General features: G+C 37.5%; 1 protein-coding gene across 1 annotated transcript in view; it reads right to left on the reverse strand.

Moving 5' to 3' along the window:
* Positions 1-23,498, reverse strand: part of FBN1 (fibrillin 1) — a 255,857-nt gene that overhangs the window by 51,261 nt on the left and 181,098 nt on the right. The window contains exons 30-41 of the mRNA XM_056135363.1: positions 22,972-23,097; positions 21,001-21,126; positions 13,210-13,332; positions 12,938-13,060; positions 10,818-10,943; positions 9,000-9,122; positions 7,631-7,753; positions 7,162-7,326; positions 4,217-4,285; positions 3,994-4,119; positions 2,377-2,499; positions 1,584-1,742 (exon numbers count right to left, since the gene is read on the reverse strand). Coding sequence (XP_055991338.1) covers positions 1,584-1,742; positions 2,377-2,499; positions 3,994-4,119; positions 4,217-4,285; positions 7,162-7,326; positions 7,631-7,753; positions 9,000-9,122; positions 10,818-10,943; positions 12,938-13,060; positions 13,210-13,332; positions 21,001-21,126; positions 22,972-23,097 — 1,512 coding nt within the window. The remainder of the gene's footprint in view (positions 1-1,583; positions 1,743-2,376; positions 2,500-3,993; positions 4,120-4,216; positions 4,286-7,161; positions 7,327-7,630; positions 7,754-8,999; positions 9,123-10,817; positions 10,944-12,937; positions 13,061-13,209; positions 13,333-21,000; positions 21,127-22,971; positions 23,098-23,498) is intronic.

Genomic DNA, 23,498 nt, shown 5'->3' on the forward strand with positions numbered 1-23,498 from the left:
TCTTTTGTGAAGCAAAATAGTTTTAAAAATTTTAGATAATTTTTATTGAACAAAATTTACTTAGAAAGACGTGAGAGGAGAGAAAGGGAAGACTTCTCCAAAGGGAGAAATGCAGGCTTCTCCAAAGGGAAAAAAGCAGAAAAAGCAAACCAGTAAAGATATGTGTTCAAGGAGGAACATGAGCTTGAAAGAGAAAACCCAATATATGCTTTCTTAAAATGACACTGTAAATAAATATATATATAGACATGAGCATGTATAATTTCATATGAGTGTTATCTCAAGATTTTTTACTTATACATATGATCAAAAATTTGATAGTCATTTATCCAGATCAGTGGTGAGCAAATGATTTCTTATAGGGCAAAGGGTAAATATTTTAGGTTTTGCAAGCTATACAATAATTGCCAAAACCTGTACTATAAAGTCAATGCAGGTCAGGCAAAACATATAGTGGGTTAGCTTTTACCAGTGGGCATAGTTTGTGAAACTCTGCTCCAGAGAATCTTGGATGGTGGATGTAATTCAAGATTCTAAATGGCCAATATTATATTATTTCTGGAGTAAGCCTGGATATGATATATTTTACTAAAGAATAATCCATTTCATCATTGCCAAGTAACTTTTTCTCCAATATTTTTATCTAGAAAAACATTGTTTTTCCATATCGCTGTGAGTTGGAGAAAGTACTACAGAATACTCTGACAATGTCTTATATTCAATACAAATGATAATATTCACAGTCTCAACATGATCTCTTAATGTTATATCTACCATATAAAAACAATGCATGAAAACTCTAACTTCATTTATTTTAAGAAGATAATTTTTTGCATAAAAAATTATAATATGGACATTTTCCACTGCCTTCCACAAGAAGACAGACATTGAGACAGACATGCTAAGAAAGAATATATTTCTTCCAGGTCTCAATATCAAGCAGAGTTACAGAGAAGGGATTTAAAGGAAGTCAACCAATGGACAATGGGGTAAGCATGTTGGTACTTCAGTGGTGGGTATGATGAAAGCATATCTGTGTTAATAGATGTTAGAGAGAATAAAGATTGAGCACTTAAATCATGTCTTGTAAACCAATACCATCTCAATTCAAAACAAAGATTTTTAAAAAGGAGTTGCATTTTCTATTACTGTTGATTTTACTTAATGGTCATCACTAATCTAAGACTTGATGTCTCCCTTCTCGTATGAACTGCCTGAAAGTTTGGAGCCAACATTATTGTTTGGCTCAAGCAACTATGTAAGAATTCCCAGCTTGGAATTTGTGTATTTGCCTTGCACCTTGCTCTGAGTTTCTCTTGCCCTTGTTTGCTATTCAGTCTAGCAAACTAAAAATATTCTTAATTGTATTTTATGGAATGCCTTATATTCAGATTCCATTTTCATGTAGAAGGATCAGAATCAACTATGGATTTAGATACTTGTTTTTGTGAGTTCATTTGTTGTCGTTGTTGTTGTTATAAAGAAAAAAACAATGCAACACTTTTTTCCATTGTTAGAGACTCATTTCTCCAACAATTCATGGCCAACAATTCAACCTATGTTTTTGTGAAATTAAAACTGACCTGTACTGGGAATGGGACACTGTTCACAGGGCTTATTCCAGGCCCGACCAATGTTATAGGAACAACAACACATCTTCTTGGTCATATTAAATACAAGTTCTCCATCACAGGTCTGGTTGTCAGCATAATAATTTCTGTAGCATAAACTTCTTCTCATATCTAGAAAAAATAGGATAACACCATGGGAAAATTAAAACAGATTTCTAAAGGGATAATAAAGAGCTTATTTCTTTTGAACTGAACTATAGCTCAACTTTGATAAGAGCAGGAAAAGCCTGCTCTTACATAACTTTCCACTTTCCTCTTCTGTTACAAGAAGACAGATGTTGAGAAATGTATTCCTGGTATTTTGTACCACAGAATTAAGTCACTATGGAGCTGTAGCATTAATAAACTTTACATGACTCTGCCCGTCTCCTAGTAACAATTCACCACTGCTCTTTGGCAACAACTTTCTCGTTTCCAACTCATGATGTTTTAATACTGTAAGTCACTGCTGCAAATATAATTGTATAAAGATACATCCAAAAGTCAAACAAAAGACGTACTATAAAACCGTTGTTTGGGATTTTCCAACATTACAGTTTAAAGAAAAATCCCAACCACCCACATGAGATGGTGAAAACTCGTCCAGCTTATGGTTCCAGGAGTGGAAGTTCACAGAAGACAGTGGAAGAATGACAGCAAAGAGTCTGATGAGTAATATAAGACTAAGAATTAATACTGGACTCAAAATCTCTTTCTCTTTGCAGACGAGGACTAACCATGAACTCATGAGAAATTTTGCACTTACCCATGCAATTGTTGCCCCCATTCACTTGCATGTAGTCAGGAGGACAAATGCAGGTATAATTGCCCACAGTGTTGTAACATGTTCCTGGACCACAGATTCCTGGAGTTTCACATTCATTCACATCTAAAATGCAGAGAAAAAAGTATTGTGTGAGCTTTTGAGAAAGCATTATACCTGGTGTCAATATAAATGTTCACAGTGGAGGATAAAGTCCACAGGGTACTTTGAAACCTGCACTGTAGCACTGTCCTCCCTTTGTTCATCAATTTGCTCGCGTGGGCACCAGTAACATCTTCATTGTGAGACTTGTTGTTATTGTTTTTAGCATATTGAATACACCACAGGGAGCTTGCCAGGCTCTGCTGTGCGGGCGGGATACTCTCAGTAGCTTTCTGGGCTCTCCGAGAGGGACAGATGAATTAAACCTGGGTCGGCCATGTGCAAGGCAAATGCACATGGCCGACCCAGTAATCGCTGTGCAATTACTTCAGCCCAAAACTTTGAAACCAATAAAGAGAAATAGATGTTTCATTCATTTACAATGACATCCTTTATCTGTGTTAATGTGTACATTTTGGGGAAATAGAGTTGCAGGAAAAGAAGTCTTGTTTTATGAAATGAGATCCTAGAATCCATAACACACTTGGAGTCATGTAGAGGTGGATATGTGGAAAAATTATAACTCTGAAAAATCCTTCAGAGAAACAAATAGCACAATTCATAGGCTCACAATACCTACATAGGGATATAACAGTGGCTGATTTCACGAATCTGAAAAGGGTAAGGCATGAGTTAGGCATTTCCCATTTCTAAATATAGGGGCTGATCTTAATTTTTTTATCTCTATGGGCCTGAGAGTTATGCCATGTACTCAGTGATGCCCTCCTAATACTTCATGAGATTTTGGTTTGTTTTGAGAGGTTGGGTATGGAACCAGGGTCTCCCACATGCAAAGCAAGTACTTTACTACTGAGCTCCATCTCATGCTGAGTTCTGTCATTGTGGTGGTCACCTAATAAGATTTGTGGAGCGACAGAGGAATCTTCCTCCTGTGTGATACAAGGAGGTTTTTTTTCTTTTCTAAAGGTGTGACTCCCATATAGAGAAAACCATCTCTCCTGCCCTGGACTACAGTCTAAGGGTCCTAAAAGCTCAAAGCGTCAATACTTTCTGTCTGTTCAGTAACACATGTTGGGCAGGAATCAATACTAATATCATAAAGCCAAAGGGGCTGCCTCCACAGAGAAGCTCATCTGAATGTGTCGGAACTGAGAGTAAGTGGTGAAGGACAAGAACAGGAGCCTAGGAACCTCTGGAAGATAGAAGTGACTGAATAAGACCTGCACTATTATTTTACTAATAAAAATGGCTCGTCTGAGTGGTATGCAAAACTCTGCAGGGGAAAATGCAATTGTGGCTCAAGGGAGCGCCAGGCTGTACTGGATGTGACATCATGCCAGCAGCAGTAAAGCTGCCATGTGTGTGGCCTGGTGACACACGTGTTGAGATCATTGCACTGTATTGCAAGAATCTCAGTCTCCCTGGAAACACTATGGTGGATTTTGAAGTCAGTTCTCAACACAGAAAAAGCATTTCTCCTCCTCTTGGGGTACTTACCATCACACACACGGGTATCTTCATTCAGGTAGTAGCCCGTTGGACAGCGGCACTGGAAACTGCCAAAGGTGTTGATACATTTTCCTCCTTGGCACAGTCCTGGAAGCTCCTGGCACTCATCAATATCTATCAAGATGAAAACAACAACATTTCTTCAGTCTTGTGAATAAACCCCATGGTGTTTAAAATGTGCACACTTTAAGGAAAAGGAAACAAAAATTACCTTCTAATATCACAGTGATAGGATTGGGTCGAAAACCTTCTCCTCCAGGGCAGAGAATTTTATACTCAGCTATTGGAACAACAAAAAAAATTAATTTAGATGATTTAAATCTATGTATTCCAGAAATAGTATCCTCATGAGACACACTGACATCTCCAGTGGAACATAACCATTTTCCGGAATCTTTAGCAGTTGCCCCACCTCTAAGAAGTAAGTTAACATCTTTGTGTATTCTGGTCAATTTTGGATAGTTTTGACTTTTGGTGCCAAGTGTAAGGCTTCTGTCCTCAGTCTTTGAAATGTCCACCTACTCGCCTGACCTTATGTTCCTTGGAACTATTTTATTCCCCACCTCCACCATTATTTCTTTTTAAAGACTTTCCCTTTATATTTTCTAACAACTCTTCCATATTTATGTTTCGTTCAGCCTTAGTTCTGGGAATGAATGACAGCTCTTTTTAAAAGCTGTTAATCAGTTCTTATTCCAAACATTTCCGCACTGCTTTAGGAAAATGTTGTCATTCTTCCTTCCTCCTCCCACTTCTCTTCCTAATAACTGAGATCTTCCTTGCCTCTGTTTCTACAGACAGCTGTACTGATTCTCCTGGTTTCCCCAAACAACTTTTTATGGTGTCTTTTGATCTCCTCTTTTAATTCTGCCATACAATTATTTCACTCAAAAATATTAATTTTGTGTTATATATGCGCAGCCAGCCTGGCAGAGCTAGGTTCGATTCCTCCGCCCCTCTCGGAGAGCCTGGCAAGCTACTGAGAGTATCTTGCCCGCACAGCAAAGCCTGGCAAGCTACCCATGACATATTTGATATGCCAAACACAGTAACAAGGAGTCTCACAATGGAGACGTTACTGGGCCTGCTTGAGTAAATCGAAGAACAATAGGAGGACAGTGACAGTGACAGTTATATACACGAGCTACATACATGTGCTATATACAGTGTATATACATGAGGAACTTGTAAATAAGAAGAATCCTAGTCTGCTATATCATTCTGGTGTGCATCCATAAGAACTCATTTTTCGGGTTGGTTTGTTTGTTATAATCACCATTGCTCTCCCCAAACCTGATGATACCACTTCTGGTTTTCTAAAATTTTCTGTCCATATTGCTTAAATGTATATATTTCAGTGCGAACTCAGATCTAATTTGGGATAAGACCTCTATTACTTAGCTAATCAGTATTAACAAAGATTTTTGTCCCCATGTATACATCTTGTTTTTTTCTTTCAACATCAGTGAAATGATTAGTTCTCCCTTTACTCTTTTCTCTCCTGCCCTTTCTGCAGCCACAATTTTTAAGCCTTCTTTTTCATGTCATACCCTTCTTTCAAGTTCTAATAAAAAATGCACCGTTCATCAATCATAAGAGAGAAGAAAGTGGCTTCTTAGCATTCATTCCTGTGCAAAGTGCATTTATAGGAGGGATTTTATTTAATCCTGGGAAGTATGTTATGAACAAAGAAACTCAAACTTGCTAAGTAAATTTCCCAAAGTTATGTGGGTGCAGGTGATAAAGTTCTAATTAAAACCAGGTTTTCTTGTTGCTGTTGTTGTTGTTTTATGTTATTTTCTATGGGGTTGGGGTCTTACACATGCAAGACAAGTGGTCACCATTGATCTTCTTTCCCAGTTCCTCAGGTGTTCCCTTTCTCCCACACATGAGAGAAAGCAATTAACTGCTCTTTCCTTCCCTTACTGAGGGGGGAAACCAATATTAACTAGTAATTCTTACATATTGGCTCCTATTTAGCCTGATAGATGACTCATTCTGGCAGTGCTCAGAACTGAACCCCAGACTTCACTCAAGCAAGCCAAGTGCTCTACTGCTGGGACACATCCCTAGCCCTTGATCATACATTTCTGGAAGCTAAATCTAGCCTAATTCATCTTTGCCTACCTAAAGAACATAACCTAGGAATTCAATAAACCCATTTAGAAAGAGCAAATAATTCCCCCTTCGGCAAAGCATGATACATATCTATCCTAATATACCATATGCAGTCATTGATCCTTTTTCATAGAATATATATTGGAATCTGAATTATATTATAGAACCCATCTAAAAAAATAGAAAGTTTAAAATTTTTTGAAGGCATCGTGCATGTCCTTATGTCCTAAAAATCACATTGTAAAGTTTTTGTTCAAGACTATCATAAGATTGGAATAATCTGCCACTTAATTTTATTTTTATAGGGCCACACCAAGTGGTGTAGGTCTATATATAGAGGCCATGCAGCATCAAGGAGGGAATCCCTTTATTTGTCTTATATCCCTATAACATAACTAGTCTTTTGTTTATTTCATTTTATATTTAGCACCACGCAGCGGTAGGGCGTTTGCCTTGCACACAGCCAACATGGCCGACCCGAGTTCGATTCCTCCGCCCCTCTCGGAGAGCCTGGCAAGCTACTGAGAGTATCTCGCCCGCACGGCAGGGCCTGGCAAGCTCCCCGTAGCGTATTCGATATGCCAAAAACAGTAACAACAAAGTCTCCAATGGAGATGTTACTGGGCCCGCTCGAGCAAATTGATGAACAATGGGAGGACAGTGACAGTGACATTTTATATTTGCCTAATCCCATTTCTTCCATTTTATATTTGCTTAACAAATTGCTTCTTTTTCATCCTGGGGACATGAGGTCTGTCCTAGAACTTCTGAAACTATTCATAAATGACAAGCGGATAGATCAATTGATATGTATTTGTGAGGTAAAAAACATGATGTGTGTAACCTAGTTTGCAAAAATCTTACAAATAGTGATATCTGTTTTTCACTCAGAGAGAATTGAGGTTATTTCCCCACCTAACGTTTTAAAGAGTAGAAAAGAGTGGCTGCTCCCTCCCTCTGGCTTCTATTCTGTGGATCTAGAAAGGGGACCTGGCCAGGGGTGGAAGAAGAATAATAAATCGGAAGATGTCCACTTACATGTGTTCACAGCAGGGCACAGCTCACAAGGAGTCCCCCAGGCTTTACCCAGAGAACAACAGCAGGAAGCCTTGGAAACACCAACTCCAATTTCATTGCTACAGGCGGTATCTCCATTGTCTCCTCGAGGTCGAATATCCAAATAGCAATTTCCAGAGCGGGTATCTATTTACCATATACAAACAAATAAAGCTTCAGGCTGCCTCATTCTACACGAGGGTTAAAAATTCAAATCTCCTTTAGAAACTGATTCAAACCCCATACTTTGACATACTAAGTAAGTCAAAGGACCCAAACACATATGCTGGAACTCTAGCATTAATAAAAATTACCCCACCATTGAGGTCAAATATAGGGTGTGTTTATATTTTTATGCTATTTCATGTTTAATATTTTGGAATGGAATTTTAATAGTGTTTTAAAAACAGCAAACAGTTTGATTCCCACAACATTGTGATGACAATCTTACCAACGCAGCCAACTCCAGTTGGATTCAGTTCAAAATCAGGTGGACAGTCACAGGTGTAGCTGCCAGGGGTGTTGACACAGTTCCCACTGATACACATGGTTGGATCTAGACACTCGTTCACATCTAAGACCAAACAGCAAAAAAGTTAGAATTACCATCTGTGCCAAGGAGGGGCAGACTCTACCCTCTAACAGTAGCATCAATGAGCTCCCAATAAGAACTTTTAGAAAAACAGCTCCTAGTTATAAGTGTACCTAGAAGTACAGTTTTCCCCTTCTGGAGTAAAACCCTTCAGGAAGGAAGTATGTCAGAGTCTTTGGTCTTTTTCCTCTGGAACACTTTTAAGGATTCCAATTTGTCATCAGGAGAAAATATAACTTTGGAATGAGGCAAAATATTCCAGTCAAGGTAACTGAAAGCAAAACATTATGGTGACCTCGGTCAACCAAAAATTCAGACACAGGTTTTAAGAAAATACATTTAATATGTGTGGCTTATTATTTCATCAAATTAGAGCAAGCTGTCCCAGGGAGCCCTCGGGAGCAGGCAAAACCGGCTGCTTCCCCCACGGGGCGTGTGAGCCTCTGTGCAGCTGTGTGCAAAGCAGACAAACACACAGGTTGAGTTTGCTTCCTCAAGCCCACTTGGAGTCTTCCACCATCCCTGAGGCGAGGCCTAAGAGCTCCCTTTCAGTTTCAATTCAAAAAATATGCACACAATTCCAGATATCTAGAACATGGGCTTTATCACAATCCAAGCCCATCCGATCCTTTTGTCTGTTTCAAAGGCTCAAAAAATATTGCAAAGGCACACACAAAGGAGAGATTGTCCAGGAGGATAATACCCCTGCCCCCTACCCGCACACCTTATCAATGGGCCTGGTGACCCTGCTACAGGTAATTCATTTTGTTTTTAAATCCTAGGAGAACTAGGAGGGATAGGAAGGTGTGGAAGTGAGGTGAGAAGGGTGGAATGAGGAAAGGACAAAGACAACAGAGTCCAGCTCCCTGAGGGACTCTCGAGGCCTGATGTAATAAGAGGATAGTTAGAAAATCCAAAGGAAGAAAGGGTGCTGGGAAGGCATACTCTAGTGGAGAGCAATTGAGGGAGGTGATGGTAAGTGACCTGAGTACTAGAACACTGCTGAGGATTTAGCTCTGAACTTTGAACTTGACTCTCCAGCTACAGATAGTCCCTAAAGTTGTCTTCAGTCCCTTCACCTTCACAGCTCATTACTGGCCTCTCGAAGAAAGAGAATTGTCTGATGATTCCTGATACTTTTCTCTGAAGCTGTGAATGCCATTATGGGATCCCCATAAAACCCGCTTGGACTGTTAAGGACTGATTCTGAGTTGAGCGGGTACCTTACCTGTACAGTTGCCACCACTTTGGTCCAGTTCATAGCCTGTTTCACACACACAGCGGAATAGGCCGGGAAGGTTGTGACAAGTTCCAAAAACACAGATATTTGGAAGAGAGCACTCATCGATATCTTGGAGAGGAATTTAAACAGGAAAAATGAGGGTTAGGGAGAAATTAAATGTCTTTTCTACGAGAAAAAGACTTAACACAATGAGACAACTGATGCTATTAAGGAAAGGCTGACCTCCTCCCCCACCCTCCAGCACAGGCAAACCCACCCTCTCTGGAAAAGCAAGAGCTGAACACACCACCTCAAGTTGAATTCTCTGATTCTTCTGCTGTGTGCTTTCGCTACTTTGTTTTGCTGTAGGTTAAATCGCATATACCCCACAAAGGCTTTGTGCTAACTCGGTAATCAGTTCTATAATCCTGTGTATCCCTAGAATTACTAGGTGTGTTTGCGTTTGTTGATAGAGATTTAGAAACTACAGAAAAGGCTTCCACACCCACCCCTGCCTCCAGTTCACATTCTGTGTGGCTAATTGAACCGTGGGCACATTTTCAGCCTTGAGACTGGTTTTAAATAGCCATGACCACTCTGCCAGTGATGATTTATATTAAGAACAAACAAACAAACAAAAGCTTCTCTTAGAGCATGGGGGGGGACACAAAATTTTCACTGCGACTATTTATGAAAGCAGAGGTAGCACAGTACCTGCTTTCCTTCGATGTTTGGAGAAACAAAAGTAAACAAGGCATTAGGCATGGAATCAAGAGCATAATCTGTTTTCTTGCCTTAGAGGCATTTTATATCAAACCCTCCATATTTAATACAAACTGCATGAAGCACATTGTATGGGCCCATAACAAAGAAAAGTATTTACACAGAACCATATAAAATAATTAGGTATATGTGCCATGGTTAAAGATTGATTTTGAGTTAATGTCCTACTAACAAGCAACAACGATTAGTTAAGACATTAATCAGGGCCTTGTTTAAACTTCTGTCGATTGTTATCACTTGTTTATTTCTACTGAAATCTTTTTAGTTCACTATAGTCCCTCATTCTTCTCAGTGAAGAATAACGTTGTTCAATTTGACAAGTGTGAATAAAGAGAAGAATTTTGTGTTTCATGATGGGATACATCTTAAGCTAACAGACTTCTGGGGCTGATCAGGTCTGACCCACACTTCTCAGAAAGATACGGTGGGCCTCGAGCTGAGAGATCTCAATATTGACTTCTGGCATTATCCCAAAACCCTTCTGACTGAAGGAATCTGCAAAAAGACCACTCCCTACTCCTATAAGATATTTAGAGACCAAGTGGGACACACCCAGGCCATTGCTATATATATATAAACTAACTGCTCTATTATTTTAAAGCTTTAGTTTGCAGAAACCAAACCATTGATTTAAAAAGATCAGAACCACATCTTCATATTTGAAGAGAAGAATTCAGTGAAATATTAACAGGGGACTAGCACCTGGAGTTCTTGCCCCCAGTAATGGAGATGAATAGATCGCCTTGAGTTAAACACGCTTGGTTGGCTTTTTGATTTCAGCCTTCCAGGGTGCTCTTTTGAGACTATCTGGCTAAGAGTGGATGTGGAGCTTGTGGCTAGAGAGCTGAGGTTTTTCCTCTGCATCATGAGAAGTGGTCAACTTGGAGACTGAATCCCTCCACAAACTGAACTGAGTAGCTTAGATGTGAGGCCAAAACACACCTCAATTCAAAAATGAAACAGAACAAAACAACAAGGATGTTTAAATAACCTGATCTCATCAGGCCCTGTGAGACTCCCATCAGCTTTTCCCTCCATTACCTTCACAAGCTTTCCCGTCAGCACTAGGCACGAAGCCCATGTCGCACTCACAGCGGTACCCTCCGGGGGCATTCAGGCACTGACCATTGCCACACAGATTCAGATTCTCAGAGCACTCATCAAGATCTGCAGTCAGAAAAGAACACATGTTAGCCCTTCTAGTCCAAAGCTTTATGATGCCTCATGTGCCACCATTTTAATAACTGCCAACATCCTGCCCAGTGGAGATTTCACTGTAATTTCTATTGAACACGTTTACATTCATCTGGTATTCTCTTTTTTTCTTTTCCTTTTTGAGTCACACCCAGTGATGCTGGGTTACTCCTGGCTCGTGGAATTAATTCTGGTGGTGCTTGGGGGACCTTATGGGATGCTGGGAATCGAACCTGGGTCAGCCACATGCAAGGCAAATGCCCTACCTGCTGTGCTATCACTCCAGCCCCTAGTATTCTTTTTTAGATGATAGTATTGAATAACTAATGAGCATGTAGTTCAGATGCAGAATCTGCATGTTCAATGATCCCTCATGATATAAAATGCATCACTCAAACTAATGCTCCTTCAAGCAGACTCTTTATGAGGATAAATCCATGACAGCAAAGAACACATTCATGGTTTCTACTTTTTTTCTCAGGTTTCAGGCTCAACTATGGTGAAAAAAATCTCGATTGAGGTTTGTTAATTATTAGAAACATTAAAAACACATGAGCCAGCTATGCCTAGGATATGAAACTTAGATTATGTTCTAAAAAGTGACAGGAGCTCCATGGTAGCAAGACTTTACCGGGGTAGGCAAAAACAATTTCAACTCTGATTAAAACTTTCAGTGAGTTAATACATTTTCCAGGTAAATCAGTCACTGCCTGTTTTTATGTTGACATGATTTCTTGTGAGCTAAGTGCTCAGAAGAAAATTAATGCTCTGAGTCATGTGCAGCTATGCTACCTACTGGCTAATGGGACAAAAATCTCAATATCTATTTAACATCAAAGCCCCTGACATTAGAAAATATTTTCTGTCTGTGCATATATATTTATGTAAATATGTGTATCAGTTTGGGCTGGAGCGATAGCACAGCGGTAAGGCATTTGCCTTGCGTGCAATCAGCCTGGACGAGCCGGATTCAATTCCTCTGCCCCTCTCGGAGAGCCCGGCAAGCTACTGAGAGTATCTCGCCCGCATGGCAAAGCCTGGCAAGATACCCGTGGTATATTCAATATGCCAAACACAGTAACAAAAAGTCTCAAAAGAAAAATGGAGATGTTACTGGGCCCGCTTGAGCAAATTGATGAACAATGGGAGGATAGTGTTTTTTTTTGTTTGTGTATCAGTTATACAATTATATTTATAATATTTTGAAATATTTATAGAAGCTATGCTTGTTATATTTAAATATATATGACTGAAATATTCTATGACTACTCTGTCATGTTAAGAAGAAAACTATCATGTACTATGAAACTGAAAGAGAATTACTTCCATATGAAGAAATTATGAAACTATTATTTATATCAGTGTGGAAGGGTAACCATGATGGCTATTGGGAGAAAAATATATAATGTTCATCTAATGCCTTTTTCTTACATAGCTTTCTCAGCAAGTTTATGCTTGGAGTTGATGTGGAAAACAAGTCAGTGGGAAGAAATAGGCGCAAAAATATAAAGGGCTAGTTTATACACAGAAATACAGCTTGTTTTAAACAAATGACTGTTAAAATGACACAGGTATCAGTAATATATAAGTGCATATATATGTACATATATGTGTGTATATTTAGATTTTGAGCTTGTCCTAATGGTATATGTTTCAAACTTCTATTTCATGGGGACATTTCAAATAACTAAACTTTGGAGGTGGGGGGTGGGAGGGAAACTGGGGACTTTAGTAGTGGGAAATGTATTTGGTGAAGGGGAGTGTGATGGAATATTTCATGAATGAAACCCAATTGTGAACAGTTTTGTAACTGTGTATCTCACAGTGATTGGATTAAAAAAATAACAATTTAAAACAAGTCTAGAATGGGACTCAACTTTCAGAAAATAGCTGCTGGTCCAAGAGATACTAAACAATTTGCTTCTCTAGTTCTGACTGCCGTTCAGTGGTTCCCAGCATGAACCTACCTGTACAAGTGAAGCCATCACCACTGTATCCTTCCTTGCAGAGACAGCGGTACGAGCCCATGGTGTTCTTGCAGTCAGCGTGCTGGCTGCACATATGGGTCCCATTGGAACATTCATCCAGATCTTAAGGGAAAAGATCACATTGTTATAGAAAGAAAATGGGGCATATTAAACTAATAATGCACACATTAAAATTTTCTTTACAAAACTAATATTTTCCCAATGTAATTTATGCAGATCCAGAGTAGGAGTATCAGTTACTTTCAACTTACCAGTACACTTAATGCCATCTCCAATCCAGCCAGGGCTGCAACTGCATTTGAAGCTTCCTGCTGTGTTGGTACATTGAGCATGTCTGTCGCAGTTGTGTGCTCCAATTTCACATTCATTGATGTCTGGGAAAACAACCAAATGTTTAAAAAATGTTTCACACAGATGCCTTTTTTTGGTCTTTCAAATAACTGATCCATCATTAACTTGTTTTTGCTCTTCCTACAGTATAACATAGACTGATGAAGTATTCATATTGGTTAAATATTACAAACAGCCTTAAATTTCAACTTACAAAGGAAGAATAATGTGATACTACTTGCTGTTATAAACTATGATTATTTTTCATTATTTTAGCATGTGTCCAGTCACTACAAAACAAAGTGAACCTCTTTCCAGTAACATTTTGTGTGAGTAACACTTGTGGAAACATTTCTGTTCTTATTATTTTTGTATTCAGTCAACTATAGAATAATAGTTTTCATTGTTTTTAAATGTCCTGTGAGGGAATACAAAATTATTGGTAAGATGTGAACTATCTTTTCTCTAACTGCTTAGGAGAGTTACTGAAGACTCAATTGTTCTTGCATGTTTCTCTAAAACTCAAACCAATACAATGGAGATTGTTCATTATAGGAAGGAACAGACTAGGGTTCATATAGCTGAACAATTCCACATCCCCCCAAATTCTACATTTTCCTGAAATTCCATTTCCAAATTTAGCCAAAGTTTATTTTAGCATATAAAATGCAATAAAAGAGAATATACTGCTAAAGTGAAACATTTTTCTTGTAACACTGTGATTTATAGCAAGATTCTTCATCGCAGTTTCTAATTTAAAGCTGTTAAAAGCTTAGAAATTTCTTATGTGAGAAGAGGAAGAAAGGTAACTTTTGTTATGCTAATGAAGAGACTTTGGAAACCACCTAGGGTCCAGAGTTGGTTGCCAGTAGAACAAAACCTGTGATTAGAAAGAACTGGAACTTTCCATCTCAACTATCTGACCTCCAGAGAAGGGAGTTTGAAGGTTCTATCCATTTCCAGTGGTTTTCTCAGTTCTACCTGCACAATAAAAGTTTCGTACAAATACACAAGGCTAGAGTTCAGCAACTTCCCAGGTTGGTGAATCTTACCAGTAGAGATTCAGGGAGATGAATGTGGTCAAAACTCTGTGTCCCTTCCCCCTATCTTGCCCTTTATATCTTTAACATTTAGCTATTTCCAAAGCCTACTGGTTTCCTCAGTTCTGTGAGTCACTGTAGAAAATTAATCTAAATAAAGAAGAATGCGGTGGGAAACTCTGGTACCTAGAATTTACAGCAGTCAGTCAGGAGTACTTGACTTTGGACTTGAAAGTCCAATTTCAAATAATTTGAACTTTAAATTGGGTCTGATATATGAACAATCTTAGTGAACAATCTTATGTTGTCCACTACCTACAGGCAAACAGATAAAAACTGGGTTGAATTATATGGCACCCTATTGCTGGTCAGAACTGAAATTGGTGCCAGAATCTTTTATCCCAAAAAGAATCCATTATAGAACAAAAATCAGGAACCTAATCTCTTAGTCAACTTTTTCATAAAGAAAAAGAAATCATAGGTATAGATACTATCACTCCTTATGAAAACCAATGTCTGACACAGAACTAAGGTCAAGAAGGATAATTTTGGCTTATGAAATGTTGCAAGAATTTTCAGTGATCACTTAAATAGTGACATGAAAAAAGAAACTGGGCACACACTTATGTTTACCCTTTTGTTTACTTTAAAAGCCCAATTAAATTATTTGAAAGTGTTTGGAAACATGCTGTTTGCCCAATGTTCCATCTGAAGCTCTGAAATGGCCCTGGATCTTTGGCCTTTTCATAACTTCTAGAGCAAACACAAAATAAAATAGTGACAGTTTTCCTACAAAAATATTTTGCAATATCACTAATAACTTTTAGATGAAAACATGATTGGAAAAATATTCTTAAAATTAAAAGTTATTGTATAGATGCATTTTAATGTAACCTTGGCAGTCATATAAATGTACTAAATTATTAGGGGAGGTCAAAGGAGGCTCATACCAAGCTGCTTTAAACTCGTGACTGGGAGCTTTAACCAAATGAATAATTGAGCATGGCACATTCCAAGAAAATGAAGAGAAAGGCCAACCCAGGAATAACAGTGGTAAGTAGGCATGGGAATTCAAGAAAGTGAGTCTGACCTACTGGGCTCCCAAGCAGGGTCAGTGGGCCATGGACACTTCTCTCTTCCTCAGGGAATCACTACTGTCAGTGTAAGGACACAAACCAATTTGATAGAGTCAATTCTTTTCTCTTTCCCTTATTTGTCATGATCTTTGAGTTAGGGGGAAATAATGTGCTTCAACTATTTATGTATTCAAGTGTCCAGATGTTATAGAATGCAGGGATTTTCTAGACAAAACGAACACAGAAATGTGAGGGCTTAAACGTCAGCCAGGACCAGTGGGGACTTAGCAGTCCTAGCCACTGATCAGCACACGTTCCCTTGGGCCACAGCTCCCTAATGGAGCTGATTACCTTAGTCACATTAGGACTTTATCCTAAATCCTGCTTATGGACTTTTCACATTCTTAGTATTAACAGACTTACAGAAGATTTTCTCCTCTTTTTACCAAGAACAATTTCCAGAGATGATCATAGCCTGTCAACCTGGTATTTCTGTAATTTTTCTCTTTTCGATTTTCTAATAATCACAGCTCCCCTTATTTTTACAAGAATTTTATAATTAAATATTGCATATTTAATATTGCAACTAAAACTTGGCATTTTTAAAAGGACAGTCTCTTTTAAGGCAAATACAAATTTCTAATTCAGGAAAATAACTGAATTTCAGTGCAACATTTTCTAGGTAAGAAGAAACTGTATTTGCAAGAGGCTTATATCATGGCTCTGAGATACTGAGAATTCAAGAGTCAACATTCAGTTCTTCATTTTGTGAATATTTATAAAAGGCATCTTGATGCTTTACACTCACTATCTGTAACATGCAATTTTAAAAGACAGTCATAAAGTGAGTAAAAGGTTTTGGCCTTCTGTGTGATTGTATATATATATATATGTGTACCAAATATTATTCATTATTATTTCCATAGGCAACTTGGATCTCAGATTGTACTTGATAATAAAAGCAAACGGGGAAACTGAGCCATAAGAAAAACAAGCAAACAAATAATGTGGCATTCAAATACTCAACTCTTCAATGATGTGAAGGAAACATAACACAGGCTTGCCAAGAACATCTCTTTCTGTACAAATGTTCTCTTTCCCCCACAAGTTTCGCTCCAGACAAAAAATTCCTTTTTAAGATTAAGAATAAGCAAGAGCCAAGAAAAGCAAAGAAATTCAAATGGAGGACTGACGTTGCAACCTTCTCCACCCCACTGAAGCTTCCTTACAAGAAGTCAAAGATCCTGCTTTCGTGACTTTTGAATGACAAGAACCTGAATCCAATGTTAGACACAGGTCCTGGGTGGCTTGTGCTCCTCTAATGCATAAGGGACTGTCTCTGAGTGAATCTGGCCTCTACTGACTGTCTTTAGGGAGAAGCTGGATCACTCACACAAGTACCTGCCTTCCCTTCACGTGGACCTCACATGCATGGACTCTAAACTGAAGACCTGTCATGCTTCATTAGGTCTCCTGATTAAGGCATCAGAGTGTTGATGTGAATGGAGAGGCCAAACATGAAGGCTACTTGGATCTCTTAATTTGTATCTAAAGTTGAGCCAAGTCTATTTAACTGACTTTCCACAGGCTAACAGCCAGCAGAGGACAATTAGCAATGATAAGAACTGTGAGGAAATGGGCAGGAAATGGGCACACATTCTCTCTGCGTGCTGGTGGTTTGAAGTATCCAAATCTCTTTCTCATAGGCCAAAATCCCTGGGTAATCTTTACCATGTGAAAAGAAACAGACACATTGAAAATTGGTATTGCCCTCCAAATCCTGCTATTGTAATTGAGAACAAATCTGATTTTAATGCTTTGCCTTATTTACTGGTGGACTGGGTAAACACATGATACGAATGGAATTAAGTTCTTATAAAATGGCTGTGGAAGCCAGAACTGCACAAGGAGGGCACCAGGCAACAACTGAGTTTCCTTTTTCAATGTGTTATCTAATGACAGTGAGCTAAAAGGAGAAGCAGAAGTCTTAATGTGGGCTACAGAAAAATGATAATCCAAGGACAGAAGAGGAGTGTTCCACAAATGTACATTCTCCTTCCACTGAATCACCTTCCCCATAGCAATACCCATGGTTGGAAGAAAACTTAAGGAGAAAAAAGAAACCGTTAACATCTGCGTGGGCTGGGAATGTAAGTAGGTGGGTGGATTCTGAACACTGCTAAAGTGATGGGGGGCGGGGACATGTTTATTTGTTAAAATGGAAACAATCTGTAATGGCAAGGGAGCTGAAATATTTAGACAAAGCTGTAATGGAACCCAGAGGACATTTCTTTTCAGTACCATGAAACTAAGTTCTTCCCTCTGAAATAGCATACATATTTTAATAATTCCTTTATAGGGTGCTCATTCAAATATATTTGTGTGCATAGACACATAGAAGCAGATACAGATTACATTTCTTTACTGTGTCATAAAAATGCAGTTCCAGGCCTGAAGGTCACTGATGTTTATGGTGTGGTTTGTTTATCCCATTAGGCAAGATCCAGATCCTATTTAGAATAGTTGCCTGGGACACTATAAACACTTTTCCTGAACATGACTATCACCAAAGTACCTGGTGGTATTCTAAGTTGTGAGTAACACTAATTTTAAATTAAAAGCAGATTAAAAGAGCCGTAGTTACATGGTGGGTGTGGGTATGTGTGTGTGTGTGTGGGGGGGGGGGTGGAGGTCTAAAAGCATTTGGCTCAGAATTTTAAAAAAATGTTTTTAAGTATACCAAACCAACTGCCAGTTCCTGTTTGTGGAAGTCATTTCCAATCAACTGTGATACCTGGATTGTTAATAACAGTATGTACAGAGGTTCTTTTTTTCTGCTCTCCAAATACACCCTGTCCTTCCATGCTTCACTCCAGGGGATGCTGACCCAAGAAGAACACTTGCCTAACTATCAACCTTGAGAATTTCTTCCAACTTAGGAACCAACTCCAGAGTTCTCACTCCTTTACAAGAGAATTTCTGCCATGCTACTCTGATATTGAAAGGGCCAAGAAACCCAACCCGTCTCATCTTTGCAGTGCAAGCTGGAATTATGCAATAAAGGAATCAGTAGATGACAATTTAAAAGTGGGAGGAGGTTGCTGGCCCTTAGGGAAAACAAGTATTTTGTACAACTTTCAGACTTATGTTTCAGCTTACATGATTTACTGCAAGACTGTGTTCTCAAAGGAAAATCAGTGTGACCTCATTTAACAACATGGAGAGCACACCCTTAGTATCTGCACATTCTCTTGTAACAAATGAGCTTCTCAATACACAGAAAGATTTCTCTTTGTCAAACAAATTTCAAGTGTGTATCAAATGGTAGAATAGTGTTTTTCTTGACTAGGAGTTATGTCTTTAAAATGACCTCTAGACACGTGTCTCACTCTATGACAATAGCTACTAGACGAACCAGCTACTGTATGAGAGGTGCTGTATCAAGGACATTGTATACATTGCATCTCATTTCCTTGAAATAATATTAATAATGCATGAAAGCTTAAACTTTATTCCTGGTAAAAGTATAAAATAATCAGCCTCTGCACATTATTCTGTGAGCTGGAATTTGGAGTATGAAATTCTAAAGACCCCTTTCTTATATGAAATAAAGACTGTCCCGTTGGATTAACTTCTTTCTTCATAAGCCTGATGATTCTCTGGATTGAATTTCAGTGAGTTCAACTTAACCAAAAACTAGCCTCTACTGAATGTAATATAGAACTGTCATATTTTCCCATTCACCACTGCCAACCCTTACTCAAGTCCCATAGTTATATCAAAAACTGAAAATAAAGCTTGAACCATAGGTGTACTGAACTAAGCATCATCTATACCCTAGAGGAGATTGGGTGCATACAGGGTGGTAGAGACATTATCTCTACCCGAGACCACATGGATCAAGTACTTAAACCACTGGGCCATTTATCACAATGTACTCCTAGCCAAGATTTATATGAACAATAACTAGCAAACATTAAAGCATTCTAACTTCTCACAGTTTTTTATAGTTTGGTTAAGATGTTATTATTTTTAACAGTGGTAATACCTATAAATTTGAACTTAGCATTATTGTAAAGTTTGAAAGAATAATAAACTTGGGGAAATTTATTGACAATGTAAATACAATTATGAAAAATTAAGAAAATATTCTGCATGTTTATCACATTAACATTCTGCAAATATTTTAATATTCATTTTAAGCCACAAAGGCTTGCAAAACTGAATTTGTGAGATTAAAGTCTGTTCACTATAAAGAAATTATAGTTAAGGGCAAGGGAGATGGTGCAAAAGGCCAGAGTATGCTTTGCATGCAAAACCCTGGGTTCAATTTCTGACACTATATGGTGATCAAATCACTGCCAGGAATAGCCCTCAAGCACAAGTGGGTGTGGCCAAACCTCAAAAAAATGAAATTATATCTGCATAATCAACTTCACAACTATCTTCATTATGTTTAAAATTGTGCTACAAAATGAACAGGCCAAAAAGACAGTAGAGTAGGTAAAGCACTTGACTCACAAGCAGCTGACCTGGGTTTTACCTCTTGTACTGTATATGACCCCTGGACACTGCCAGGTGCGGCCCCAAAATAAAAATAAAAACAGCAACAGAAAAAAAATTTCAAAAAAGCAACAAAAAATTGTGCTACATATATATATATTTATCTGCTATACTACTATCAGTACTATACTAAAACTTCAGTTATTATTCTACACGCTTAACATTATTACCAAAACTTTGAAAATACCAACTAAATCCTTAAAAACAACATTATTCAGGGCCAGAGAGAAAGACCGGTGGGTTAGATGCTTTCCTTGCATGCAACTGGCCAGGGTTCAATCCCTGGCTCCTCGTATGGTCTCCCAAGCACTCCCAGGAGAGGTCTGTGAGTCCAGAGCCAGCAGTTAAGCCCTGAGCACTGCCAGGTGTGGCCCCAAACAAAACAAAAAAACATAAAAGCCAAAAACCACCCCAACTATATCATTCATCAAATTTATTTCTTCCATTTGACATTTTAATAGAATTATCTCTTACAAATACCCTGGACAGATTTTTATGTGCTATTGGTATTAAACAAATAAAATTATAAATGATTTAATCATTGCTTCATCAAGATCTGCTAAGTCTCAGTAATAAATTTAGGCTAAAACAACTTAATGTATCAAAAGCAAATTAATTTAAGGAATTAGAAGACTGATGAAAATTGATGAAATATATGAATGGCTGTGTTTTTTCTTCAAAGAGAATCTTGAATTATAAAACCTTAATGTGGGCATTACAATGAAAGCTATTTGGAAATATTCACTTTAGTGAGTGAATATTCTTGTCTGATAATTATCATGTTAACTATTTTGATATAAAATGTGATTTTAACTTTACAAAATGTGGTGATTTTTAAATATATCTGTTTTGCAGGTAGAATCCAAATTCGGGTATAACAACTTTTAATCATAAATGCAAGCTTAATTTTTAAATGTTATATAAAAAACCTTACAATTAAATTACTAACAATTTTATAACATATTCATCTATAATTGTAGCAGCAGTCTCTTAACCACTTTAATATTTTATTTAATTTGAAGGCAAAAAGTACCTGTACATCCAGTTTTTCCTTTTTTTCCTGAATATCCCATATCACAATGGCAGATAAATGAGCCTTTCGTATTTTCACATGTTCCACTAAGGCAGATATTTGGATTCAGGTCACATTCATTGACATCTGTAAGGCATAGACATTATAAATTCACACACTCAATTGTTTTATACCATTAAGTACTATTTTCCCTATGGTAAAACAAATGTGGCAAAAAAAAAGCTAGCAAAGGAGAAATGTTTTCGCTAGAAAATATATATATAATTTTTATGAAGCAATTCACATTTGTCTTCTATATTGCAAGCTAATCATGCAAACTTCTTTACTAGTTTATAAGCAGTATACTAAGTCATCAAAAAAATCATGGCTAACTTTGAGTATAGAGATTAGTTAGGTGACAGTCTAGAAAACTTGTTAAAATATCATTTATTTTACAAAATAAAAATTTTAATTCCACTTGCATGTCAACATTTAGTTTTCAACAAATAAAGAAAAGGATAAGTGAACAAGCACGATTAATGCATAAGATCGGAAACTTCATTTTCCTAATTAAAAATTACTAATTTCTAGGATTTCATAAATATTTGATAAAAGTTTTCTAAAGTATAAATGGAATACAATTGAAATATCTTCAATTCTAGACTTCTGACCAAGATGGAGTAATAAGAACTGAATCTGCTTTTCAATCTGACAAAACAATCACCAAATGACAATGTAGGGAATAAATGACAGTGACCCTGATACATGTGTTTATTTTGATTAAAATAGTAAAGTTCTATAAATGCCCTTTATTAGGGTTTGGAAGAGTTTTATGGCCATAGATGGAATTAGGCAAAGATAGGAAAGGGTTGAATACACACACACACACACACACACACACACACACACACACACACACACACACACACCACCACCACCACCATTCCACTGCAAACTTCAGAGATCTGCAGAGGAACAAATATTTAGATGAATAGTGAACAATGCCTTCAGGTACGGAAACTACTCAAAGGTGGCAGAAGTACTACCCTAAAGAACTTGAGGGAATAATCATCAGAGTTCTCAGAAGACCTCGAATAGTGCCAGACTCGACCAGCCAGAATGGAAAGCCAAATAATTTACAGGATTAGAGTACACAGAAGGAACCTGACTCAGTAACAAAGCAAAATTAGCCGTTTAAAAGCAAAAAAGCAAAAATCTGAAAGGATCAATCTATTTCTTAAAAACCATTTGTGCTCCAGAGTAAAGTTCAAAAATATTTAGGAATACAAAGATACACAGTACCATGAAGACAAAATTTACAATGTCTGTCATCCAGTAAAAAGTTAGTAAGTATTTAATAAAGGGGAATACATGACCCATAACAAAGAGGAAATTTAATTTTCAAAAATGATCCAGAATGATACTAATGATAGTAGATAAATGCATTAAAGTTAAATAAATTTCCCCCATATGTTTAGAAAGGTACAGTAAAAATTAAACATGTTAAGTAGAGAAATTGAAGACATGAAAGAAGAAAGACCTCAATAAAACTTTTAGAAAAGAAAACTACATAAAGCTTGAGATTAAAAACATTCTGAAGGGAGTAAAGGAATATTAGATATTAAAAGAGAAAAGTAAAACAAGCTTGAAGACAGGTACAGACACTCTCTTAAAAATAATCTAGCATTTATTGCATTCTAGTCAGAAATAAATTTGCTTGCCTTGAGTAAAAATCTTAAAAATCCAACTTCTTGTCTTGGCATAAAGAGGGTTAAGTAGACAGGAATAGTGCATAGAAATAAAATAAATACCCATGTGAAGCTGGCCAATGGTTAACTTAGTCCAAAGGACATATTTGAAAAGAGCATCATATCACCATTGCAAAGAAGTTACTTTTTGAAGTTTTAGCTTTTGAGTATTAGTATCAAAACTAATTCTTTATGCAAACTGCGCTTGTCAAATAATCAGACATAAATGATTCTGTCTTCTTACCTACACAAGTCTTCATATCTTCAGATGCCATGAATCCATCATAACACAAGCACCTGTACTCTCCAGGGATGTTTGTGCACTGACCACCATCACAGATATTGGGGTTATCTTCACACTCATCAATGTCTTAGAGAACAAAGCAACAAAGGCATACTGTTATTCATTCGCTCTATTACTCAGTGATTATTTATCTGATCCAAGTCAATCAAACTCAGTCTATGTACATAAGACAATTATCTTTCTAAGCCATATGACTCTTTCCATAAATTATTCCTTAAAGTTATTCAAGGTTTAAAAATAGAAGAAGTGCACCTTTTCAGATACACAGTATTCTCCTTGGGGTACCACCTTGTTCACCATGACTTAAAAATTTATCATCCAGCAGTTTTCTCTCCAATTGGAGTTTATTATAGGAAATTACTATGTATTTTATTTTTCTAATTTTCACATGCAAAAGCACAATTATATCACCTTTTTATTGATATTTTAAAAGGAAATAGTTGGAACATAAGCAGATCTACTCAGAT

The sequence above is a fragment of the Sorex fumeus genome, unplaced genomic scaffold (genome assembly GCF_029834395.1).
Source record: "Sorex fumeus unplaced genomic scaffold, SorFum_2.1 ptg000111l, whole genome shotgun sequence".
In the NCBI taxonomy this organism is placed as follows: Eukaryota; Metazoa; Chordata; class Mammalia; order Eulipotyphla; family Soricidae; genus Sorex; species Sorex fumeus.